This window comes from Ochotona curzoniae, unplaced genomic scaffold (genome assembly GCF_017591425.1).
Source record: "Ochotona curzoniae isolate NIBS_2020 unplaced genomic scaffold, NIBS_Ocur_1.0 contig_2699, whole genome shotgun sequence".
Taxonomy (NCBI): Eukaryota; Metazoa; Chordata; class Mammalia; order Lagomorpha; family Ochotonidae; genus Ochotona; species Ochotona curzoniae.
Window position 1 is genome coordinate 3,568,424 of NW_024465561.1, and position 24,980 is coordinate 3,593,403.

The 24,980-nt window shown below is 57.6% G+C and overlaps 2 protein-coding genes across 4 annotated transcripts; both read left to right on the forward strand.

The window, feature by feature from the left end:
- The first annotated feature begins 299 nt into the window (after positions 1-299).
- RINL (Ras and Rab interactor like) lies at positions 300-6,835 on the forward strand. 2 transcript variants are annotated; one of them, XM_040976344.1, is made up of 12 exons: positions 300-356; positions 1,892-1,999; positions 2,201-2,360; positions 3,019-3,121; positions 3,893-3,965; positions 4,057-4,124; positions 4,336-4,470; positions 4,565-4,960; positions 5,226-5,519; positions 5,697-5,828; positions 5,905-6,068; positions 6,153-6,835. In XM_040976344.1, exons 2-12 carry the CDS (start codon positions 1,956-1,958, stop codon positions 6,213-6,215), a joined length of 1,632 nt encoding a protein of 543 aa, XP_040832278.1. In that variant the 5' UTR covers positions 300-356; positions 1,892-1,955; the 3' UTR covers positions 6,216-6,835. The 2 variants fall into 2 exon arrangements, with proteins under 2 accessions (XP_040832278.1, XP_040832279.1); XM_040976345.1 differs by having other exon boundaries at positions 341-356; positions 1,766-1,999; positions 4,057-4,120; positions 4,335-4,470.
- A 5,274-nt stretch (positions 6,836-12,109) lies between these two features.
- HNRNPL (heterogeneous nuclear ribonucleoprotein L) lies at positions 12,110-23,161 on the forward strand. 2 transcript variants are annotated; one of them, XM_040976347.1, is made up of 13 exons: positions 12,110-12,191; positions 15,187-15,305; positions 15,729-15,966; positions 16,056-16,141; positions 16,596-16,692; positions 16,774-16,846; positions 20,004-20,075; positions 20,186-20,466; positions 21,108-21,229; positions 21,445-21,646; positions 22,164-22,221; positions 22,328-22,423; positions 22,791-23,161. In XM_040976347.1, the coding sequence occupies exons 3-13, from the start codon at positions 15,742-15,744 to the stop codon at positions 22,847-22,849; spliced, it is 1,371 nt and encodes a 456-aa protein (XP_040832281.1). In that variant the 5' UTR covers positions 12,110-12,191; positions 15,187-15,305; positions 15,729-15,741; the 3' UTR covers positions 22,850-23,161. The 2 variants fall into 2 exon arrangements, with proteins under 2 accessions (XP_040832281.1, XP_040832280.1); XM_040976346.1 differs by lacking the exon at positions 12,110-12,191 and adding an exon at positions 13,513-13,791.
- The last annotated feature ends 1,819 nt before the right edge of the window (positions 23,162-24,980 follow it).

The following is a 24,980-nucleotide window of genomic DNA, read 5'->3' on the forward strand; positions in this document are numbered from 1 at the left end:
ACAAATTAAAGGCAAAAAAACAAAACCAGTTAACCAGCATCTGTCCGGCCTCTCTGTTCCTTTTTTTTTTTTTTTTTTTTATGGCATCCGGGGAGGTGTGGGAGGGTGGAGGCTGGAGCTGGGACCTCTCAGGAAAGCAGAGCATGTGCTGGTTCTTCAGAGACTCCGTGTGAGAGGCGTACCCAGCTCTGGGTTCCCGGCCTACCTGGCTCCCTTCCTCAAAGGCCTGAGAGCCTGAAAGAAGGGGGGACGGTCCAGACCCCTCCAGCCCCGCCTCTTCCCCCTACCCGCCCAGCTTCCTCTCTACCAGAGACGACTTTCACTTCCTTTTCCTCTGGCCTCCCCTCCCAGAACAGGTAGGGGTCCCCAGGGACCGAGCATCCGGCATCTTTAACTACCCCCCGCCAAACCACTGCCCCCCTCTGGTACCTGGCAGCTGCCCCCGCCAGCCCTGCTGGGCACCACCCGTGAAGGTGGGGCAGGCATCTGCCTCCTTCTCTCCACCCCCACCTTCCTGCTAGCCCCTGGGTGGTACACCAGCCCTGCCTTCCTCCTTGCTGTCACACCGGCAACAGGCTGGCTGACTTGCTCAGCTGTTCGTTACCCCTATCCCATGCCCAGCCCTAAAAAGAAGGGAGCTCTGAAAGAGCAGGGTCTGCCCTACTCATTACCCTCCCCTCAGGGTATTCTGGGCCTGAGTTCAGTAAATATGTTATGGGTAGATGGGTGAGTAGATGGATGGATGGATGCGTGAGAGTGAATGGATGAGTGGGTGGATATATGGGTGGATGAGTGAATGAACAGGTAAGTGAATAGGGTAGGTGGACGGACAGACAGACGGATGGATGCATGGGTGGGTAGTTGGGTGGATGGGTGAGTGAATGGATAGATTAATGAGAGTAAATGGATGAGTGGGTGGACATATGGGTGAATGAATGAATGAATAGATAAGTGAATTTGTGAGTGAGTGAGTGGATGGGTGGGTGGGTAGGACATCCCTTCCCAGACCCAGGCTTCCTACTCTTGGGATTGCTGCAGGAAATATGCTCACAAGTGCTCACCTTTAGGCAACAGACATAGAAATTTCCCAGTACAATTCTTTCGTCTTTTCTATATGTTCAAAAATGTTCCTGGGCCGAGCACAATGGCTCAGTTGGCTAGTCCTACACCTATAAGCACTGGCATCTCATATTGGCACCAGTTTATGCCCTGGCTGCTCTATTTCCCATCCAGCTCCCTACTTGTAGCCTGGGAAAACAGCAGAGGATGGCCTAAAAATGTTCCTAGAAAAGTGCTAGAAAAATGTTACCTCCATTCTCCCTGGAGGAAAGCGGGAATTTTGTGTCATATTTGACGAATCTGTGTGGTGTTGACTGTGGGCAGAGAACTTTTCTAGCTTTCTGCATTTGTGTGACTGCTCTGGCTGCTGAAGTCTTGAGCTGGAGTCCCTGCTAGCTGTTGTCCTGGCTTCTCTCCTGGACCCCCCAGACCTCTCCCCTGTAACTCCTGGTCAGGGCAGGGGTGATGTTGAAGCAATTGAAAGGCTTGATCCCATATCAGAGTGCCTGGGTTCCACTCCTGATTGCAACTTCCTCCTAAGGCAAACTTAGGGAGGCAGCAGCGATGGCTGCCTGCTACCCACATGGGCCATCTGAGTTGAGTTCTGGCTTTGGCCCAGCCCAAGCCTGGCTGCTTGCGGGCATCTGAGGAGTGAACCAGCAGGTGGATGAGTTCTCTCTCTTTATTTTCTCCCTCTTAAAAGAAGAAGAACAACAACAAAATTAAACAATCCCTGTCATGGCCAGGGGACTCCAGAGTCCACTGTGATTGGTCAGGGTCTCTGCCCACTTTGGTTTCCAACATCTGGATCTTTACCCTTGGACTGGAACAGCCTTGAGTCTCCGTCTTCCTACGGGGAGCCAGACCATGACACCGTGGCCACTTGCATCCTGAGGATGGCCCAGCCACACGACAAGGCAATCCCCACCAATGGGGAGAGGTGAGGCTAGCTAGTCTAAGGGTTCCATTTTCTGCCCTTGGGTACACCAATCTCTTCCATCCAAAGGTCCCCCTCCCACCTGACCCTGAACCCCAACTCTGGCCTTTTGTCCTTGGGATGCCCCTTCCCATACCTTTAACCCCCTTTGGTGTCCAACTGCTCACCTCTGAAGCCTGACCTCCTGGGCCCTGCACATCCCAGGCTGGTCCCATCACATGGGAACAGAGCAGGAAAGGCCCATGTAGGGGTCCTCAGTGCCCGAGAGCCACTTCTTCGCCTGCGGAGGACCCAGGGGGTGTGGCAGATCCCAGAGCTGGAAGTCCATGATGCTGTGGTCCTGGTAGAGCTGTGGCCGCTGGGGGTGAGTATGACAGCTGGGGGCTCCTTCTGACCTCTCCCCAGCCTCCCACCACCATCTTGGTCAAGTCCCTGGTGACTGCTAATGACCGAACTAGCACAAACTGGGTAAACCCAAGTGGCTAAGGACTAGATCCTGACCCTTGGGCAGCTGAGTGAATTCCTCGTCTGCCCAAGGAAAGGAAGAGGCCTTCCACAAGCCTTTGGGATTGCACCCGCGGGGGTCAGAGAGTGGCTGTGGGCTGAGAGGCACTGTGGGTATCCATCACCTATCCCTCTATGAGAACCTGCTAGCACAGGGAGCATTGCAGGAGCGGGCAGGTGTGGAGGAGGCAACCTCAGCTTCTCATGCATTAAGGGACCGTGCTCCCAAGTGACCCACCAGAACTCCCATGAAAGATGGCAATCCCCCAAGCCTGGGCGGAACAGTGGGCAGACAGCACAGGTCATTCCCATTGGCTGTGTCCAGGTATAGCCACCACCCCCAGGCCTTAGCAGAAACAGTCCCACTTATATGGGCTGCAAGTTGGGAGAGTTTCGCAAAAGGAAACCTGGGGAACTGAACCTAAAAGAAGGGAAGTGGCTAGCAGCTAGGCAGGCATGACAGACCCTATAACTGCTTTCCTGGAACTCACCTGCTACCTATCCTTGTCCTGTCCCAGAGTTTCCTGGTTGTAGGACAGGACCCCAGCCAGACTCTAGTGTTGAAGACAGGATCTGCCCCAGGGGAAGTCAGCACCTACAAGATTCAGAAGCTTTCTGAAGGTGAGGCCCCTACCCTGTTTGCAGTCCACAACAGCTTCATCACTGGGAGCTGCTAGAACATCTGCATGTCCAACCCCCTCCCTCTATCAGCTCTTCCCCGGACCCCAGCAGCAGCCTGCCCTTAGTCCACCCCTCGCTCCCTCCCTCCCTCTCCACACATCTGACTGAGAACAGCAGCCAGGATGAGATTTGCAAATGTCAGTCACGTGCCATACACCCCCAGGCAGGCACCTTGCTGTAAATTAGGACACCCTCCGATTGGGGCGCCTGCAGTCATATTGGGGTGCCTGGTTTCAGTCCCAGCTTCACTTCCAATCCACCTTCCCACTGATGCACACCCTGGGATGCAGCTCAAGTGCTTGGGTCTCTAGAACCCAGGGAAGGCGTCTCAGATGGAAGTCCAGGCTCTCCTAGCTTCAGCCTGGTCCAGCCCCAACCGCTTGGGAGTGAACCAGCAGATTGAAGATCTCTGTCCTTTCCTCTCACCCTTTTAAGTAAATGTGTGTGTGTGTGTGTCTACATGAACCTGTCTCCTTTCTAACCATTATGTTCCCAATGCCTGGAAAGGATTCAGAAATAACCATTTCTATCTGATGAACCAGCCCCCTTTGGTGGCATAAGTGGATGCCAAGCTCCAGGTGCTGGGCAGGAATGGGACCACAGTGGGTGGAGCTTCCTGCTCGGAATGTCTTGGTCTGGGAGGGGAGTGCAGGACTGTGGAGTGAAGGAAGGAGCTGTCCCCCTTCACATCTGCTCCCCACGCCCCTGCAGGTGTGTCCCTGGAAGCCTCCAAGCTCTGCATGCCGGATCTGTCCCACCTTCTGGCCTTCCTGTCAGCCAGCAGGTAGCAGCTGTCTGCCAAGGGGGCACCTGCCAGGGCTACCTTTCTCTGAGACACCCCACCCATGACACGGCTCGTGCTCATCCTTCCACAGGGATATCCTGCCCAGAACACTGCTTCTGCCTCCTCCAGCTCTCGGCCCTAGAGAGGCACGCACCGTGGGTGAGGCAGGACGCTTTAGAGGGGATGGTCTGCTCGTTGGTCACCTCCATCCTGAGGGAGTTCATGAAGGGTCCAGATTCCTGGGTGATTGGGAGGAACTAGGGGTGGAAGGGAGCCAGGACTTGAAGTTCAACCTGTCCAGCAGTGAGGCTGGACTGGAGGGACCAGGGCGGGATCCTCAGGTGCACGGGACACTTCTTCCTGCCCCTAGCCCCAGACACGCTGCAGATGGGCAGGGCCCATGCTCACACCTCAGCTGGGGTACTCTGCGTGGTCAACCAGCTCTACCTGGAGGCACATGCAGTCTCGGGGACGGAGCCAAAGACTGGTCAGAGGCGCCGTCCAGGTCAGCTGGGTGGGAGGCCAGAGCCAGGGAGACCCCAGCTACTGCTGCTGTTCCCAGCAGCCCAAACCCAGCCCAACCCCATCCTCACCTCTAGCCACCAGGATCCCCGGGCCACACCAGGTCTCATGGGTAGAAGCTCCACCCACTCCCAAGGTGCAGCAACTTGCTCTGGCCAACCCGGAGGAGGAAGAGCAAGAGGAAGATGACTACCAAGATGAAGAGAAAGGCCCCGAGGATGTGCTAACCGCCCATGTGCGGGCTCTGGCCAGGGCACGGAGCAGCTACGTGGCTGGGCAGTACCGCGGCCTTCGGGCACGCCTTGCCTCCTGCTCCGGGAACCCCCACAGGCCTGGAGACCCGGCTATAGAGCTGCTTCAGGACGTGCGACACCTCCTCCTGGACCTGCAGGATCACCTAGCCAAGGACCCCAGCGTCAGGGCCATCCTAGGCAGCAGGGGAGCTAAGGACCAGCAGAAGCAGGAGGATCTTGGTAATGGGAGAGGACTGGAGGGACCCCTCTCCACAGCATCCTTGCTGGGCCCTTGGTTTGCGTTCTTGTCCAATGTGTGTGTTTCCACGGGTGGCACAACTGCTTGCTTTCCCACTGACCTACTTGTAGGACTACCCCTCGGCCAGGAGACACTCAGGCACCCCTTTGCATGTCCATGCTTCTGTGGGTAGCCCAGCAGCTAAGGAGGGGTGGCAGATGGCCCAATGGGGAGGGAAGATCAGCCTGACAGCGCCGGCCCCTGCAGGTCTCACCGTGGAAGCAGCAGTGTGCCGTGCTGTGCTGGCACCCCTGAAGCCAGTCCTGTGGATGCGACTCCGGACCCTCCGGGCCCCAGAGCTGCGACGCCTGCGGAGGCGACAAATGGCCCTGCGGGCGGGGGCAGGGCCCGAGGGGCAAAGCCCAGCCCTAGCCCAGCGGAGCCGCATCCACGAGCGCCTCGCGCACCTCCACGCCGCCTGCGCCCCGCGTCGCAAGGTGGCGCTCCTGCTGGCCGTGTGCAGCGACGTCTACGCGGGCCTGGCTTGCAGCGAGGGCCAAGGTAAAGGAGAGATGGGCGTGCGGTGGCAGAAGGGAGATGGTGGCAGGGGTCTTCGCAGTCCAGGATGGGGAGGCAAGGTGGGGGACACAGCCCGCTCTCGCCGTCCTGGGAGAACGCACGGATGGTCCCCCACGCTGCGGCATCTACCCGGGAGCACCTGTCCTTGGCTTCCTGCAGAGCCCCAAGGGGCCGACGCCTTCCTGCCTGCGCTGACCGAGGAGCTGATCTGGAGTCCGGACATCGGGGAGACGCAGCTGGACGTGGAGTTTCTGATGGAGCTCCTGGATCCCAACGAGCTGCGGGGAGAAGGTGCGCCCCACGCCTCCAATGAGCCATTCCCCTGCCACCCTGTGGCGAGCTCACCCACCCATCTCTTTGCCCCCAGCCGGGTACTACTTGACTACGTGGTTTGGGGCGCTGCACCACATTGCTCACTACCAGCCGGACGCGGGCCGCGCCCCACAGGGGCTCAGCAATGAGGCGCGAGCCTCCCTGCACCAGTGGCACCGGCGGCGGACGCTGCACCGACAGGACCAAACCGGCTCCGGGGTGAGCGCACCCGATCAGGTCGCAGGTGGAGGGGCGAGGGACATCTTTTCCTCTTCTCACCCAGGCCTCTCCCTCTCCCCACAGACCGAACTGCCCTTGGACGGGCCTTGGGCAGTGGAGGCGGAGCAAGGAACCTGTGACAATTAGGGTTCACAGATACATGTGCTCCTTCCGGAGGCACCTGGGACAGCGCTGACTCCTAGCCCCTGTGGCTTAGGAACAGAAAGGAGGCAGGCCTCACTTCTTTGCACTGGCTGTTCCTGTCTCCTGAGCTGGCCTGCCCTGTTGGTGTAGCTTCCCTGCTCCCAGCACCCCATGCCCCGTGCCTCGCTGCAGTGAGGATCTGGCTTTCCCATCCCGTGCTGATTTCCCAAGCTCATTAGCAAGGGAGCTGGATCCGAAGTGGAACAGCCAGGACTTGATTCATCACCCATATGGGATGCTGGCGTGTCAGGCTACAGCCTAACGTGTTTTACCCCAATGCCTAGGGGAGCTTGGAGATGCAAAAACGGAGCCCAGGAGCATTAGCATGGAGCTGGGCCGGAAGTGGGACAGCCAGAGCTCTCTCTCCTCTCCTGCAACACCTGCAAACCCTGCTCTCTCTATCTGCCCAGACATTAACCTGTACTCTGAATGTCAATCTTCCTCCCCTTCCCACTTGCCTGTGCTGGCTGTTTCTCAAAGCATAGAAGGTTTCAAGTTTGATGCTTCCCAATTCCTCTCTTTTTCTTTTGGTGTCATAATCAATAAATCACCGCCAAATCCAATACCCTGAGGCTTTCTTTTGTGTTTCCTTCTGCAAGCTTTGAGGTTTCAGGTTGTAATATGGACTTTATTATTATTATTACTACTATTTAAAAGATTATTTTATTTACTTGAAAAGAGACAGAGAGATCTTCCATCTGCTAGTTCATTCCCCAAATGGCTGCAAAACCCTGGCTGCACCAGGCCAAAGCTGGAAGCAAGGAACTTTTTCCAGGACCCCCATGAGGGTGCAGGGGCCCATGGATGTGGGCTTCCTCGATCACTTTCCCAGTCGCATCAGTGAAAGATGGCTCAAGTCCATGGGCCCCTGCACCCACATGGGGAGACCCAGACAGGAGTTCTAGGTTCCTGGGTTCAGCCTGGCCCAGGCCTGGCCCAGATGTTGTGAAACCAAAGAGCTCTTTCTCCCTATCCTGTAAGGCTGCCTTTCAAGTAAACACATAAATCTTTGGAACAATTGCTTTTTGTTTAACCACTGACTTTGACTAATCAGATTTAGCAGGTTTCACCTAACAAGCAAACAGTCCTGGCTTAAGAAGCCTGGCAACTGGTTTTGAGGAAGCCGGTTGAAGTCGCTGAGGGGTCTGGCCTGCCCCTCGCCGTGACCAGAGCGCTGGCAGACCATCGTGAGGCGGCCACCAGCCCTTGCCACCAGGATCCTGTATGCAGCTGGGCTGCCCTCTGCTTCCTCACCCCTGGCTCTCCCTTCACCCCTCTTTTGGGCTTCCTGCCAAAACTCTTCTGCCACCCCCCAGCCTCCGAGAAGTCCTTGGGAAGCAGGGCCACCCTCCCCACTGCGCCCACCCCCATGAATGCCCAGCATCCCGATTGATTCCCTCTCAGCTGAGCCTTGACCTCGACCCAGCCTGACCTTGTTTGTGGGAACTTTGAGCCCACGAAGTTGCCCAAGCCTCAGCCAGATGGCCACAGACTGGGTGGGTGTGATTCCCGAGCCAGCGCTGTAATGTAGCAGCTAAAGCTGTTGCCTGCAGTGCTCACATCCCATAGGTGCCAGTTTGAGTCTTGGCTGGTCCACTTTTGATCCAGCCCCCTGTTAATATACCTGGGAAAGCAGCAGGGGATGGCCACTTCCCATGTGCTTTAGCAGGAAGCTAGCCCAGAAGCAGAGTAGCAAGGTCAGGGGTGTCCCAGTGGCCATTTAACCCACTGAGCCATGATACTGACCCCCGAAGAAGATGACTAAAAGGCTCATGGCACTGGTGGCTTATGAACATGTGGCAAAGTGTGGAAGGGGAAAGGTGAGTGGCTGGTGTCTGTGGGGTCACTGATTGAGGGTGTAGGGTCAGCCTCGGCACCTGTTTGCCCTGGGTTTCACGCTGGGAATCTCTTTTGGACTCTCACCCCATCATGTCCCCCAGTGGCCACAAAATTTCCTTGGAGCCTGCTCCTTCCTTCAGGTCCTACCCCAGGGCCTTGACAATCCTTGGCTCCAGCAGCCCATGGCCTGTTCTCTGCGTGCCTAAGCCCCTCCATCTCATCCACCCTCGGCTCCCCTTCTAGGGTTCTGCCCTGGCCCAGACCCAGTCTCCCTCACTCTTCTCCCTGGGTCCTGGGGACCACCTCCAATCCTCACGCACCTGGTAGCCAGAAAGAAGTTCGGGTTTTAAATATTTATTTGTGTTTGAAAGGCAGAGTTATAGGGCCCAGCATGGTAGCCTAATGGCTAAAGTCCTAACCTTGCATGTCTGGGATACTATATGGGTGCTGGTTTGTGTCTCGGCAGCCCCACTTCCCATCCAGCCTCCTGACTGTGGCATGAGAAAGCAGTCAAGAACAGCCAAAAGCTTTGGGACCTTACACCAATGTGGGAGACCTAGAAGTGGCTCCTGGCTTCTGTCTTCGCATCAGCTCAGCTCTGGCCATTGCAGTCACTTGGGGAGTAAATCAACAGATGGAAGATCCTCCTCTCTGTCTCTCCTCTTCTCTGCATATCTGACTTGCCTATAAAAAAAAAAAAACAAAAGCAGAGCCCAAGTCCACTGTTCAGGCTAGAACCTGAGCTAGCAGGGTTTTGTATGACCCAATTGCGTGGTTCTCACCACAGCGTGAAGAATTTTACCCTGGTACATCACTCATTCAGAGAGACAGTTCTCCTATGTGCTGGTTTACTCATCAAGTGCCCGTGATGGCTGGTGCTGGACAGGGCTGAAGCCCAAACCAAGGAACTCCATACCGGCCTCCCACGTGGGTATAAGCGTCCCAAGGCTTTGGGCCATCCTCCACTGCCTGCCCAGGCCACAAACAGGGAGCTTAAAGGGAAGTGGAACAGCTGGGACACGAACCGGTGCCCAAATGGGATCCCAGCACTTATAACATGAGGATTTAGCCAGTTGAGCCATCGTGCGGGGCACTCGACTCTAGATCTTGAGGCCCTGTCCTCGGCTCCCTCTCAGCTGGGGAAAGTCTGAGCTCTCCTGGTCTGTGTGCCTCCCTCTCCATCTGAGCAGGCTACCTCACTGTCCCCAACACCCCAGGGCTTTTGCTTAGCTGTCCCCTGCTGGACAGGTTGGACTCCCTCCTCTTGCTTTGGTTCTGCCCTTCTGGAGCCTTCTCTATCAGTTCCTGGCAAGTAGAACCTCTGCCTGAGGGTTTATAAGCAGATGCCACACATCGCTGATCCTCAGCCACAACCTGCTGAGAAAGCAAATTCCAGAAATAACCCCTTGCACACGATTCCTGACAAGGGTGCCAAGAGCACGTGATGGGGGACAGAGCAGACTTTACAACAAACGCTGCTGAGAAAACCGTGCTAACAGTCACATAGAAACCCTCTGTGTGGAATCGGGGTCGTCACCATAGCACATCAGGCTAAACCTCTATCTGGGCCCCTGTTCACTGCCCCAGTCCTCAGAATAATTATTTTTAAGATCTATTTATTTGTATTGGAATGGCAGATTTACAGAGAGGAGAGAGAGAAATCTTCCATCTGCTGGTTTACTCTCCGTTCACCTTTATAATAAATACTGGAATAAGTTTTTAGAAAAGAGTCCGATGTGCCATCATTTCATTCTGGAAACCGTCTGCCGTAGGGAGAGGAAGCAGATCAGGGTGTGAGGCCAGGGGGACATGCGTTGTGTAGCATCTCCCAGTTGTTGTCGCACGCAGGTGTATCCTGGAGTGAAACGCCCCCAGCCTAAGAGGTGAGTGACACCTGTATCGCTTTCCTGCAGGTGCAACTGCACCAAGCGGGGCAGGAAACAGGTTAACAGGCGTGTTTCACGGGTGAGGGCATGGCCTCTGAGGGGTGGGCTTTCCTGGCCGCCCCTGAGGACCCCCCCGGTTTTCAATCTAAGGCCCAAGAGACTCTGAAACAATTTCCCCTTGTTGCCCGAGCAGGCTTAAAACCAGAAGGCTGCCCTGCTATTAAGCCTCATCCTGCTTTGGGGATTTGCCACACGTTGCCACAATGGCCTCAGGAGAGCAGTCTCCTGAGAGCCCGAGTTCACACAGGACCCGATTCTTGCAGTGTCAGAGGGAAAACAAGCAGGTGTATCGGCAGGTGGGACCGGCTGCTCACCTGTGCCGGGGGGAAGGCTCAGCGGGTGGGGGAGGGCGGCTTCTGAGGCAGGAAGCTGACTGCTGGAATGAGGCAGAGGCAGGGTGCCAGGGACGGAGGGCAGCAGTGGGGCAGCCCTGTGGGCCCAGCTGGAGTGAACAGGCAGGAACTCACGGTAAGGCCGTCTGGCATGCATTTTCCCCCAGTCCAACTATATGGAGTAGGTGGAGCCTTGCCTTCAACAAGGCCTTGGTTGTGTGCCTGTGTGTCCAGTGGGGGAGGGCAGCAGCCAGGAGGAGCTGCCAAGGGGTAGAAAGGCTCCTGAAGTCAGCTGGAGAAAACATTGGGAATGACAGTGGACCCCGGAAACCCAATCTCCCACCTGGCTGCAGGGGCCAAGTCCTGTGAGGTGTCCTCTGCTGCTTCCCCAGGCACGTTAGCAGGGAGGCGGATCAAAGGCAGAGCAGTGGCGGCTCAAACCCGTGCCCCTGTGTGGTGCCGCAACAGGCGGCAGCTTCATGTGCTATGCCACAGTGCCAGATACATTCTTGTTCCATTTTTCATCCAGATGTCCCAAGTAGCCTTGGCTTGACGTTTATCGGGTGAAGTAACAAGTGACTGAGGGGCAGGTGGTTAAAAAGATGAGCATCAGGGGATTTCATTGTTTTGTGTAAACACCATGAGGTTTGCTCACACAAAGTAAGAGCTACAACACGTGTCTCCAGGTGACACCTCTCCTGGGACCCTGTGGTGTCGGCAGTCTGCAATTATCGGGGACATGAGGCCATGTGGATGGGTCTCAGTTCCTGCCACACAAGGAAACAAAAGTAAGCCAGACAGGTGGGTACTTCTGCAAGGCTGCTAAAATATTAGATCAATGAGATGCCATTATTTCCCATCCCCCCATTTTTTTTTTTAGAAAGACAGATTTACAGAGAGGAGAGACAGAAAAATCTTCCACTTGCTGGTTCACTCCCCAAGTAGTAACAGCCAGAGCTGAGCTGAGCTGAAGTCAGCAGCCAGGAGCAAACTCCAGGTCTCCCACAGAGGTGTAGGGGCCCAGGGCTTTGCGCCATCCTTTGCTATTTTCTCAATCCATACGCAGGCATCTGCAATGGGAAGTGGGGCAGTGAGGATTAGAAGCGGCACCCATAGGGAATGCCAGCTCTTGCAGGCCAAGGATTAGCCTGGTGAGCTGGCTCCAGAAGCCATGATGTGCACATTGCTTGAACTGGGGTGACCAGGAGGTGACACTGGACCCAAGCCCTGTTGGACGCAAAGGAGAAAGATGTAAAAGAACATGGAGAGGGGCTATCTGTCCCAAGGCCCAGAGACAGGAATAAGGCACCTTAGGCAACTGTTGAAGAGGAGGGAAGCCGTGCCTGTGCCAGGCCGGCAGGTGCACGCTCAGTGAGGGTCAGTGACCAAGTCTGGCGGGTGCTTAGGAGGAGGCCGAGCTGGGGTACCCCCAGCTATCTGCCCTGCCTGACCCCGTCTGTGAAATGCAGGTTGTAGGCATCTCAGATTTCGCAACTTTCTGGCTAGGGGGTGGAGGGTGGATTTGGTTGGGAAAGGCACCCAGGGGCTGGACGCGCCTGCTTCCCTGGTCGCTCTTGTTTCCGTTCCTCCATCCGACTGCGGAGCTTCGTTTCACCGCGTCCCCTGCCCGCTCCGGGGCTACGGCCATCCACCTTCTCCTCTGCCCCCACCCCCTTCGTGTTTTTCTTCGGGAGGAAAAGAGGTCGTGGTCCCTTTAAGGCCTGCCCCTCCTTCCCCCAAAACTTCCCAGTGTCTGCTCTCTTTTCCATCCGGGACGGCCGGCCGGGTTCGCCGCCGAGCTGGTAGGGGGCTCGAGGGACGAGGGGGGTCGGGGCGACGGAGCGACGGGACAGAGGGGTCGGCCCCGGGGCTGGGGTCGGAGCGGGGCGGAGGCCGGCAGCGCCCGTGTGTGTGAGTGTGCGTGCTGGGGAGGCGGGCGGAGGACGGCCACCCGGCCGCAGGCACCGGGCCGCCAGCCGCAGGCCGCGCCGCGGGGACCCCGAGGCGGCGCCGGGGCCCGAACCGCCGCCCTCCGTCGTGGCGCGCCGGCGCGAGGGGCGTCGGGGCCGGCGCGGGGGCGGGGCGGCCCCCTCCCCTCCCCCACCGCGGCTCGGTGACGTCAGCCGCCGGCGGCCCCGCCCCTCGGCGGGTCACGTGGCGCCGAGGCCGGCCGTTGGACGCGCCGTGTCCCTCAGACGCCGCCGCCCCCTCCCTCAAGAAAACCAAACTTGCTTCAGCGCACGCCGGCGGCCCCGTTTCAAACTGAGTTTATTTATTTGTTTCCGCGTGGAGCCGACGGGGCGCCGGCACGGGATGCCACTCGTGTTCACGGCCCCGCACGTCAGGGCACGCAGGCCCCGGCGTCGGGGAGAGCGCCAGGACAGGGCCGTCCATGTTGGCCTGAGGAAGGAGTGGTGGGCCAGAGACCAACCCCTCGTGCAAACTGTGTCCGGGCGGCTGGGCTTTATTGGGGTTCGAGAACGAGCGCGCGCCGGGCGGGGTCACGCGGGGGCGCCCCACGAGCCGACACTCGGGCGGGACGGCTCCGCCCTCGGCGGCCCCGGGGCAGCCGCGCGCAGGCGTCCGAGGGCCGCCCGCCGTCCGTCGTTGGCCGCCCCCGTTGACCAATCGGCTGCAGAGGAGGAGGACTGGCACCTGCCCTTAGCCACTCGCCAGACGCCAAGGGGCGGGGTTTCCTCGTCTGCTGGCGGAGTGGCGCGGGAAGGGAGTCGTCGTCATTGGACGGCTCCAGGCCTCCGGCTTGATGGATTGGAGAGTGGATCAATGAAAGGAGGAAGGAGACGGGGTCTTTTGGGCGATTGGAAGAACCGCTGCGATCACTTGTTCCTAACGAGGGCGGGCTGTGCGAGAAACTCGTCCTATCACATTGCGCTTTATTTTAAGGCGGTGGGATGGGCGAGACGACTGGCAGGAAAGCCTAGCCTATGGGAAGTGTCTTCGACAAACGAGGGCGGGTGTTCCTGTAGAACGGCACGAGCATTGGCCAATAGGCGCGCCAGGCGTGGGGCGGCTTCCCCTCCCCCCACGGCCGGACCAGTGGCTCCCCCTATCGGGTGGGGGCGGCGGGTGACGGGCGTGTCCCTCCCCCAATGAGAGGCGGGGGGAGGCGGGTTCTGCGCCGCCATGTCGCGGAGGCTGCTGCCCCGGGCGGAGAAGCGGCGTCGGCGGCTGGAGCAGAGGCAGCAACCGGACGAGCAGCTGAGGCGGTCTGGAGCGATGGTGAAGATGGCGGCTGCGGGAGGCGGCGGTGGCGGCGGCCGCTATTACGGCGGCGGCAGTGAGGGCGGCCGGGCCCCGAAACGGCTCAAGACAGACAACGCCGGCGACCAGCATGGAGGCGGTGGCGGTGGTGGATCCGGGGCAGCGGGCGGCGGCGGCGGGGTGAGGCCAGGGCCCTAGGCGCCGGAGAGCCCGGGAAGGCCCATATTTCCCGTCTGGAGGACATTTATTTGGGGGTTGAGCGGCCTAGCGGGGTGCCTCTCTGCGCACGCGCCCTCGCGCCGGGCCGTGGGGGAGGGGCGGGCGTTGGGCGCGCGGCGCGGTGTGCGCGAGGACAGGCGCGTGCGCGAGGACGAGCGCGCGCGTCCCAGCCGAGCAGGGGGCCGCTCGCCCCTGCCGCGCTGCACTGCGCAGGCGCCGCGCGGGCTGGCAGGATGGCGGGGGCCGGACCTTTTTTTTTTTTTTCCCTAGTCGTTTTCGGCTGTGGCAGTGTGCGCAGGCGCACTTGTCCCGCCCGGCCTCGTGGGCGGTTGGGGTGAGGGGCCCGCGTGGGCGGCGGGACCCTCCTCGCCTGGGCGGCCTCGGCTGCCGGGCACCCGGCTCTGCGCCGCCATGGGTTGACGGAGCATATTCAGCCCCCTCACCCCGCCCCGGACAGGAGGGGGAGGGGGCGGACCCAGAAAAGGACCTTGTGTGTGGTCTGGACTTCGGGCCGAGCTTTTGGAGCCGTCTTAAGTGAGCTGACGCTCCTCGGGCTGAGCTTGAGGAAAAGCCAAGCGCTCACTCCCTGGTCACGTTGGAAGGAGTTCCCCTCCCCCCGGGTCGTTACTTCCGGCTCGGGCCCGGTCCCTCGTACGTCGTCCTTCAGTCTCGCCCGGTTTGGGCTACCGCCGGTGTGGACGTGCTGGTAGAATGGCGGCTCCCTTTCCCCGTTCCTCCCCGTGGGCGTTCCCCAGGGGCTGAGGGAGCATTGCGGTGGCCGCCTGTGGTCTGTGCAGTTCATTCCTGAAATAGAACCCGTTCTGCTGCCTTCCCGGACTCGTGGCCAGCAGGTTGCTGGCGGCTGGGCCTGGATCCCGTCGTGTGCGTGCGCGCGTGTGTGTGTGTGTGTGTGTGTGTGTGTGTGTAGGGAGGGGCTGTTCCCTGTGTGGAGGTGCAGGGATCTGCCGCCCGGGAAGGGGATTCTCTCTCCTCTTCCCTGCCTTCCTTCACGGGGCTGAGGCTGCGGTTCCCAGCACCTGTGTGTGGTGACACCTCAAGGGGCTCCCCGGCCTGGCTGATGTGGGGACAGTGGGGTGAGGTGGGAGTGACGTCTCAGGGCTCGCTGCGTGCAGACAGCTGCCCGTGTCCTGCTGGTCACACGACCCCTTCTGAGGCCGCTTGGCCTGGGCTTCTTGATTGGAGGATGGAGTGGGCCGACGGGAAGAGAGGTCACTGGAGGGTTAGGGATTAGCTGGTCCTCCCTGGCCCAGCAGCTCCCACTGTGGCCCAGGGGCCGTGGGCGACCATGGCTGCTCCCTTACCCAGCAGGAAACGAGGTCTTCCTTTCACTTTCAGGAGAACTACGATGACCCGCATAAAACACCTGCCTCCCCGGTCGTCCACATCCGGGGCCTGATTGACGGCGTTGTGGAAGCCGACCTCGTGGAGGCCTTGCAGGAGTTTGGACCCATCAGGTACCAGGCTCAGAGCAGGGCCTGGGGCTCCCAAGCGGTGGACTCCTCCTCATGCTCATGTCATGAGTCCGGCTGGAACGGGGGAATTGGCCATCCTGGTCCAGGGCCCTCTAACTTGGGGTCAGGTTCTGGCAGGTCCTCCCTGTTTGGCCCTGAAGTTCCTGGTCAGCAGGGTTTGCTGTGAGTGGGAGTTAACCCGTGTTAGAAACTTGACGTGGGCTCCCCTGCCAGGATGGACACTGGGTGAGGGAAGCCCAGGTAGTGGGGCAGTATCTGGCTCAGGTGAGGAGATGCCGTGTCCTATGGGTTGGGTGGTCAGACTAACAACCCAGGGTGGGGATTCAGAGGAGTTGGGGCACAGAGTGCGTTGAGGGGTGTCCTTGTTTGCGTGCCTGAGAACTGAGACCTGTGCTGTCTCCGCAGCTATGTGGTGGTAATGCCTAAAAAGAGGCAGGCACTTGTGGAGTTTGAGGATGTGTTGGGGGCCTGCAACGCTGTGAATTACGCAGCCGACAACCAGATCTACATTGCGGGGCACCCGGCCTTTGTCAACTACTCCACCAGCCAGAAGATCTCCCGGCCGGGGGACTCGGATGACTCGCGCAGTGTCAACAGCGTGTTGCTCTTCACCATCCTGAACCCCATCTACTCCATCACCACGGTACGTGCGCGTGCTCTGCCCCAGTGTCCCCTCCCACCCAGATCTGTCCTGCCAGTGCCCCAGCATCTTGCCTGTCTTTGCTTCTGCAGGATGTTCTTTATACAATCTGCAATCCTTGTGGCCCTGTCCAGAGGATTGTCATCTTCCGAAAGAATGGGGTCCAGGCTATGGTGGAATATCCTTTACTGAAAAACCAGTGTTGGGGGGTCCCAAGGGGCTTGGTTGGGGGCATGCGTCCCACCAGTGTGTGTCAGTGGAGCGCCTGCTGAGCTGTGCCAGGCACTTGCACAGAGCCCATGGCCTGCAGGGAGCCTGCCAGGTTAGGGGGCAGGCGAGGGGCCTGGCGGCCTTGGGAGCAGTTCGTTGCTCAGGCCTGCTTGGGCAGACAGTGGGACAGACTTGTGGGCTGGTCCTCTGTCAGAGGGTTCACTGAGAGTTTTCAAACGTAAAGGGGACTTGGCCTGGGGTGGTGGCCGCCACTCTGTAGGGGTGGACTGAGCTGCTCTGCAGCCCTTGCTGCTCTCCTGGGCCAGTCCTCCGCTGCAGCTCCAGGTTGCTCCTGCCTGAGACAGTGGATGTGTGTGCAGTGAGCCACACGCCAGCAAGGGTGCTTCCTTAACGTGAGCCACGTTTGACTCCGTGCAAAGTGCCCAGCGGGCGAAGGCCTCACTCAACGGGGCTGACATCTATTCTGGTTGTTGCACACTGAAGATCGAATATGCGAAGGTAGGACTGGGTGGTGAGTCCCTTATCAGCATCCGGGTGCCAAGGGCATGGCTAATGTCAAGCTTCGTCTCATCTCTCCAGCCCACACGCTTGAACGTGTTCAAGAACGATCAGGACACTTGGGATTACACAAACCCCAACCTCAGTGGACAAGGTAACCCTGCCGGCTGCTTTGTTCTAAACACACCTGCCCTGCTTTCGCCAGGCTAGTGCACCTGTAGGCCTGGGGCTCGGGGTTATGTAATGCCATTGGGCTCCCTGTGCACAGGGGTGGGCTCTTGGGAAAGACTCCTGTGGAGGGGGTTGAGAGGGGCCTCTGCTTCCTGGCAAGGGGGAGTTTTAAAGCAGAGCCTTGGATCGGGTGGGGAGCAGCACTTCGTCGGGGACAGCGTGATCTTGGACCCAGATTGCACCAGGTGGATTCTGCTGCTTGCCTTCTAGCCCCTGGGCAAGGGTTTTGGGCTTGGCCGGTCACAGGGCCAGGACTGTTCCTCTTGCTCTTCACACTTGAGGGTCTGAGGCAGCAGTGGCAGGGGATGAGAGGTGGGGAGGGGAGAAGGGTTCCTGGGCTCTTGCAGCAGGGCCTTGAGGAAGCTGACCTGTGGGGGTCAGACACTGGATAGGAGCAGGGTGGACACCCCTCTCACCTTGTAGAGGGGACTCAACGTCGCTGCGGGGGTCCAAGTCGAGCACCCCCTGCTAGTGTCCGTCAAGAATGGCTTGCCTTTGCTAGGAGGGCGAGGTGTGGAGGATTGCCTTTGAAAACAGCGACACTCCCTCGGCGGCACCTTCCAGCTCTTTGTCCACCTTGGTCTGATCCTCAGACTAGGCGCTGGGCAGAGGAGGGAGGCTGCTTGCTGGCTTCGCACAGCTCGGGAAGGCTAGAGTCCCCAGTGCCAAGCAAGCCTGTCTTGCTTACCCGTGCAGCCGGGAAGCAGGGGCCAGGGGGGCTGGACTCTGATGAGGGGCCCTGGGCCCGGCTGCTCCCTCCTGAGGGGAGAGGCAAATTGGTGACCAAGTGAATGTACCAAAATGGGCAATGGCATTACATGACTGCTAACAGAAACATGGCAACCAACCATTTCTTCTCCAAGGAACATAACTAGAAGATGTGCAGACCGGCAGGGGCTAGTGGCACGGGCTGGCTGTGCATTGGTTTTGATGCCTCTCAGCTTTGGCTGCCCCAAGGCTGGGGCCCGTGAGGCCACCAGGAGTGAGGGCGGTGCTTCGCCACCCCCTCGGGACCCTACTTCAGCGGCTCTGCCTCTGCACATTGCTCCACAACACACAGGGTAGAAAAACCCACTAGCTCTTCCTGGAGAGAACAGCACAGAACATGCAGCCTCCACCACGTCCCCAGAAACAGCCGCAGCCTTGAGCTCACTACATGGAGAACACCACACCGCGCTCCAAGGAACAGCGCCAAGCACAGAGACAGAGGCAGACAGAGACAAAGAGAGAAAGACCGCACCATGGCAGCGGCAGGCACTGCTTGTTACTAAACATAGAACAAGGTCAAAATCCAAGCAAACTCGAACCCGAGAAGGTACACAGAAGTAGCAAACACAGAGACCAGAGCGCGCCCGGCCAGCCAGCGGTGCTCTCCTCGTTCCGAGAACGGTCATAGACGGAAGTAGATTCCATGGGCCTCCAAGACGCTAGGATCCTGTCTCCATTGCTCGCCAGTCGGGGTTTGTTTTTAAGTCCTTTGTTTTGGGAGGGCCTTTTTTTTTTTTTTTCTGTTTTGAGATTTTTACTTTTTCTGCAGTCACCGGCTGCCAACATAATCTGCACCAACTGGAGATCAGAAACAAAACAAACAAAAAAAAAAAAAAAAAACCAGAAAACCAAACAGACCTAAACAACAGACAGCCAAACAGCTCAGAGGCACACAGTTACCTGCTGGTGGGTCACCAGGTGCGCTCCCAAGACCAAGAGCGCGGGCATAGTGGGGCCACTGGCACACTGCATACCAGGCGACACGCACACGGAGCGCCACACAGCCAGAAGTCCCGCACTGCAGCACACAGTGTGAGGAGGTGACAACACGGAGGGACACTACCCACGCATACACCATCACTGCCACTCTGATAACCTCCGAGGACACAGCATCTGGGAGCCATTTTTGCTTTAATCAGAACAATTGACTTTAAAAGCGATTCTTTAAAAAAAAAAAAAGTTGTAGCGGATGTGTACCGTGACTTGTATTTATGACTGTGAAACCATGTGATGCAGGGTCGCAGTGTATGTTTGATGGGACGCCATCTTTCAGAACTGTGCTAACTCACTGTTGAAGCGTCCAATGGTAAGAGAAAAATACAGATTTGTTTTTTGTGACAAATGGACATTGTACTCTGTACCTCTGCTGTAAGTAGCCCTTTTCCATCCTTGTAATGACTTGACTATGGAGAGTGCAACCCAGGCTGGGTGGCAGGAACAGGTGTGAGCCCAGGGTTTCGGAGTCGGCAGCCGGGGTTTGAATCCTGGCTTGGCCGCTAACGTGTGACCTTGGGCCAAAATGTCTCTTTAATTTGCTCTGCTAACGAGGTAACCAGTTTTCTTACTGTGAAATGGGGCTGAACTGTTAGTGCCTACCTCATTGGGGTGATGTGAGGGGCACACGAAGCTGTGGTGTCAGGGAAGCGGTTCTGGATGGCCGTGAGGGCCGGAGGGGGATCTGCGCCACTGTGGGGGTCTGAGAATGTTGATGCCTTGTACACATTGTGCACTTGAACTGATTCCGCCGTGCCTGCCTGTTGGCTCTGCGGTCTGTCTGCTCGGGCTGGGCAGGACTAGGTGGCTGGGAGGGGGATTGGAACCAGGTTGGAGGAAGACAAGGCCTAGAGAGAGACGCTCAGGGCAGTGAGAACCTTGGGATATTGGGTGCCAAGATTGCCTTCACTTTGTGAGTTACCCATCTGCTCTTAGCCTCTGCCCTGTGCTGGGAGTTGTTCCTGGGAAGCTGCTGTGGGCCCTCCCGGGTCTGCTGGGTAGCCGCTGCAGGTGGTTTAGACGTGAGGAACCATGTTTCCCCAATAGCCCCAGGAATCAGGAGGGGCAGGGTCTCCACGGGTTGTCCCCATTGCACATAGAACTAGGAAGTCAGACCCCTTGGGCTTGGCCAGGAGTGAAAGGGTACCGGACTTGGATTGAAGGCTTGGGCTTCAGGCCTGCGCTCTGCTTCTGGGGAGTAGGCCCTGGCCTCCTTTCTCCAGGGGAGTCTGCAGTGAGATCTACAGGAACAGAGGGCCAGGACAGGAGGGAGAGGCACCGCAGCCACCTTCTGCTCTGACTGTTCTTTCTGTCTGCAGGTGACCCTGGCAGCAACCCCAACAAACGCCAGAGGCAGCCCCCTCTCCTAGGAGATCACCCTGCAGAATATGGTGAGGGCAGGGGTTCCCCTCCGTGGACTCCCAGGGCTCATGTGGCTCCACCCACTGGCTGCCATGCCACTTCTCACCCGTCCTCCCTCTCTTTCCTTCCCATTCCCCAGGAGGGCCCCATGGTGGGTACCACAGCCATTACCATGATGAGGGCTACGGGCCCCCCCCACCTCACTACGAAGGGAGAAGGATGGGCCCACCAGTGGGGGGTCACCGCCGGGGCCCAAGCCGCTACGGCCCCCAGTATGGGCACCCCCCGCCCCCTCCCCCGCCACCCGAGTATGGTCCTCACGCCGACAGCCCTGTGCTCATGGTCTATGGCTTGGATCAGTCTAAGATGAACTGTGATCGCGTCTTCAATGTCTTCTGCTTGTATGGCAATGTGGAGAAGGTGAGCTGCCGCTGCGTCCACCACACTCCTTGTAGGCCTGGTGGGCAGTCAGTCAGGGTGAACCTCAGGGAATGCTGGCAGCAGGCTGGCCAGGCCTGGGCAGACCCATCTCGGGGCGTGTGTGCCTCCCCACCGTGGGTGTTGGCTTGCATTGTTGGATGTTGAAGGCAGCCAAGCTCAGACTAGGGTTGGATCTCGCAGGAGTACCAGTCAGCGTAAGAACAGCAGACTGGAGGGTCTGGCTAAGACAGGCCTTAGTTACTGTGTAGGTTCATAGAACTTCCCAGTAGGGCTCAGAGCCCTGCTGCAGTATTTGTAGTGCAGCAATGTACTAAAGCAAGCATTTTACACAGACCCATGGATGCCTATCGGCCCACGCAGGAGTGAGAACAGCTGACTGCTGGTTCTGCCTGGTTTGTGCCTCATCAGATGCCCTACTCAAGAGCCTGTGCCTTGTAGTAACTAGCACAGTGTCTCCTAGACCCTGTTGCTACTTACTTAGGCTGGGCTCTTGGTTGGGGGCCCAGCAGGTTTCTGGGGGTTTCTGTCTGACATTTCACCAGTGAGGAGATGAAGTGTGGAGCTGGGCAGGAGGGCTCTGGCAGCTGGGCAGGGAAGCTGACTGTACTGCTCTTGGCAAGGTGAAATTCATGAAAAGCAAGCCTGGGGCCGCCATGGTGGAGATGGCTGACGGCTATGCCGTGGACCGTGCCATTACTCACCTCAACAACAACTTCATGTTTGGGCAGAAGATGAATGTCTGGTAGGTGCTTGGGCTAGAGGGGGCATGGCAGTGTGGGGCTCAGTGAGGTGTGCTGGGTGGGTTTCCTAGAGTTTTTCTTCAAAGCCAAGGGAGGGGTGGGATAACCTTGTCTCGGCTGGGAGTGATGCCCCCCCTGGGGCACACTGCTTTCTAGTGGGCACAGACCAGCTCTGGGTCTGACGAAGGGCTCTGTGGGCTCTGCTTTCTTCTTGCAGCGTCTCCAAGCAACCAGCCATCATGCCCCGCCAGTCGTACGGGCTAGAAGATGGGTCCTGCAGTTACAAAGACTTCAGCGAGTCAAGGAACAATCGGTTCTCCACCCCAGAACAGGCAGCCAAGAACCGCATCCAGCACCCCAGCAATGTGCTGCACTTCTTCAACGCGCCTCTGGAGGTGACGGAGGAGAACTTCTTTGAGGTGAGGCCCTGTGATTCTGGGTGCAGCTGTGGAGCTCGGGCTCCACCAGTCCTGGGATTGGTTGCCGGGCACGCAACAGGAATTAGGACAAGTGGGGAGCTATGTGCCCCGCTCCTTCTGTGTCTAGTGAATATGGGCAGCTGTGCCTTTGCTGGGGAAGGTTCCCTGTAGGCTCATGCATGGGTTCCAGGTAACAGCAGCAGGCAGGACCCTGTGAGGTGCTGGCAGGGTCAGAGACTGGGGAGCAGAGGTGGACTCTGCACCTCACCCTGGTCCTGTTGGACCCTTCAGTTTAGCAAACATTGACCTGGTGCCTAGACTCGCCCACAGAGCTGCTGAGGATGAACGTTAGAACAACAAACAGCAGGCTTCTGGGACTTGCTGACGCCGTAATTAAGTGCTTCTAACCATCAGGGGACACTTAGTGTGCAATACAAAGTGCTAATGTGTCTAGGCAGTTTGGAGAGGGCCTGGGCTGCTCCCCTGGGTTTCTAACCCCGCTGCCTGTCTCCTGCAGATCTGTGATGAGCTGGGAGTGAAGCGGCCAACTTCTGTGAAAGTATTCTCAGGCAAAAGTGAGTATTGCCCTGCCTGCCTCTCTATGGCTCTGCCTGTTGGCAGCTTCCAGCCTCTGCTCCTTCAGTCGCCTACACCATAGCCTTTTCCCATGCTTCTGACCAGGTGAGCGCAGCTCCTCTGGGCTGCTGGAGTGGGAATCCAAGAGCGACGCCCTGGAGACTCTGGGCTTCCTGAACCATTACCAGATGAAAAACCCAAGTGAGTGTTGTCAACCCCCACCCCCCAGACTGCCCGCAGTGACCAGCTCAGGCTGGCCCCCTGGGGAGCTGGTGTTCTCTTTGTGCCCAACATTGGCTTAGGTGGTTCCAGGGCTGTACTCCTCAGCAGGTGAAATGGCCCACCGTGCCGGGGCAGGCCTGTTGCTAGGGCCCGCTAAGGAGCTAGCACTAGGTTCTTCGTGGCAGTAGAGGATGAGAAGAAGGCTTTGCTATCTGTCCCATTTTAAGGTCTCTCATAGGGCAGTGACTTGTTAGACTCTTGTTGCTGAACCGTACAATGGTGCAGAATGAGGGGGCCCTGGGGCGGGGGCTCAGCCCAGCTGATCTCTTACTGCATTCCTTTGCAGATGGCCCCTACCCCTACACCCTGAAGTTGTGCTTCTCCACCGCTCAGCATGCCTCCTAATGGGGCGCCCACGAAGAAGCCCGTCTGAGCAGGAAATTGTTTCTTACGCCTGTTTTGGGTTTTTGTTTTTGTTTTTTCCTTTGACAGAAGTCCTTGGTTTTATTATTTTGTTTTGTTTTGTTTTTTAATGCTAGGTTAGTAGAGGCTTAACCATAATGGAAATGCTGGAGGGGGTGGGAGAGGGAACTGATATCTCCCAAGATTAACCTTCACTTTTTAAAATTACTGTACATGTGATTTTTTTTTTTCCTGTTCATACATTTGTGCTGCCCATGTACTCTTGGCACATTTCAATAAAAATTGTTTGGAAAATAAACAGCACTTGCTGGGGTCTCAGGACAGAGCTGCTTTGCTCCCACCCACAAAGTCCTCTTGCAGAGGCGCGGTGGATGGGGCTGCAGCTGCTGGAGGGAAGTGCGGCAGGCTCTGCCCAGGCTGCTGCCTGGCTGGAGGGCCACTTAAAGGTAAACTGCAGGTGGGTGTGCAGCTCAGCCTGCTTGGGTTCTGGCCCCTCCGCTCCCCATGCAGCTTCTGCTGATGGGTACCCTAAAGGCAGCAGGCAGTCACCTGAGTGCTGTGCCCCTGCTTGCTGTGTGGCCAACCCTGGCTGTTGTGCTCGTAGGGGAGTGAACCAATGGCTGGGAGATCTCTTGTCTGTCTTTGAAATAAAATGGAAAAAAAAAAATTCAAATGTAAGTGGTGTTTTAAGAAATCTGAAGCTCCTGGAGAGGTGTCATAATTGGCCTTAATCCTGCAAAGTCAACACTGTGCTTTGATTGGGTTGGGGGAAAAACCCAAGATGCCTTGGAGTTCCTAGAGGCTAGCAGTTAATGCTGCGTTTTCTCCAAAGGCAAATTCCCTGGCATTCTGCCTTCTGACGTTTACTTAGCCCCACCCCGAGGCTTTGTTTGCGGAGTGTGTGTGTGTGTGTGTGTGTGTGTGTGTCTGTCTGTCTGTCTGTCTGGAGCTCCTTGCCTGGAGGCAGGCTGAAAGACAAGGGCATTGTAACAGTACTGCTTGAAGATGGAAACTCATGGGGTGAAGATGCAACTCAGAGCTTGATCGACACAGAGGTGGCCTGTGGAGGAGGCGTCACAGTCTCACCTTGGGTTCACACGCCCTGGGAACTGGCTGAGGAACCCTGGGAATGAAGCCAGGAGCCATGGGTTCGTCTGGAACCATCTCTGGACAAGGAGAAGCTGGCAGTCGCCTTACAGCTAGACATGAGCTAAGCTTTGCTTTAGTGTGGTGGTTTGAAATGGCTGCAGTGAGCAAGTTTGGCTAGTAAGTGTCTATTTTGTGATGAAATTGGGAAATCCTACTACTTAGAAATGTACAATTCACTTTTAAGTTTTATTTTCAATACTGTTTATACAGTTGAGGGATACATGCCCACCTGGACCTCTGGTTAGGGTGGGGAGGATCAGGTATGGAGGAATGTGCGTGGGACTCCCGCATGTTTGTCTCCTGTGTCTGCAGGGGAGGGGGGCAAGAGGGCTGCTGGCACACTGGTATAGTTAACACAAGTTTGACATCAACCAAGTCTAGAGTGCTCACCGATCACTGGCTGCTTTTCTCACAGCAGTGTAACACTTGCCTACATATAGGCAGCCTCAGCAGTTACCTGCAGCTGGGTACACACATTCCCAGTTACCTGTATTCGTTGCTGGGCGGTTGGGAGGCTGCATGCAGGGCTGATACACAAGCAGCACATCCCACACATCTCACCAGCCTGGGCCATCCACGTGTCATGTCGTCCTGAGCCTTTATCCTGTCACATCGCTGAACCTAATTCAGGGGTTCAGAATGTTCCATTACCCTTCCACCATGACAGTCGGCTAGTTCCCATTGTCCGACTTTCCAGTCTGGAAGACTCCTTTCAAGTTCACTGGTCCAGAACCCAGGTCCCGGTCTCGGCGGCTAAAGTCCTCGCCCTGAACGCACAGTCATCCCATATGGGCGCCGGTTCTATCCCGGCAGCTTCACTTCCCATCCAGCTCCCTGCTCGTGGCCTGGGAAAGCAGTCGAGGACAGCCCAAAGCCTTAGGACTCTGCACGCATGTGGGAAACCCAGAAGTTGCGCTCACTTCGGGAGTGAATCATTGGACAGAAGATCTTCCTCTGTGTATCT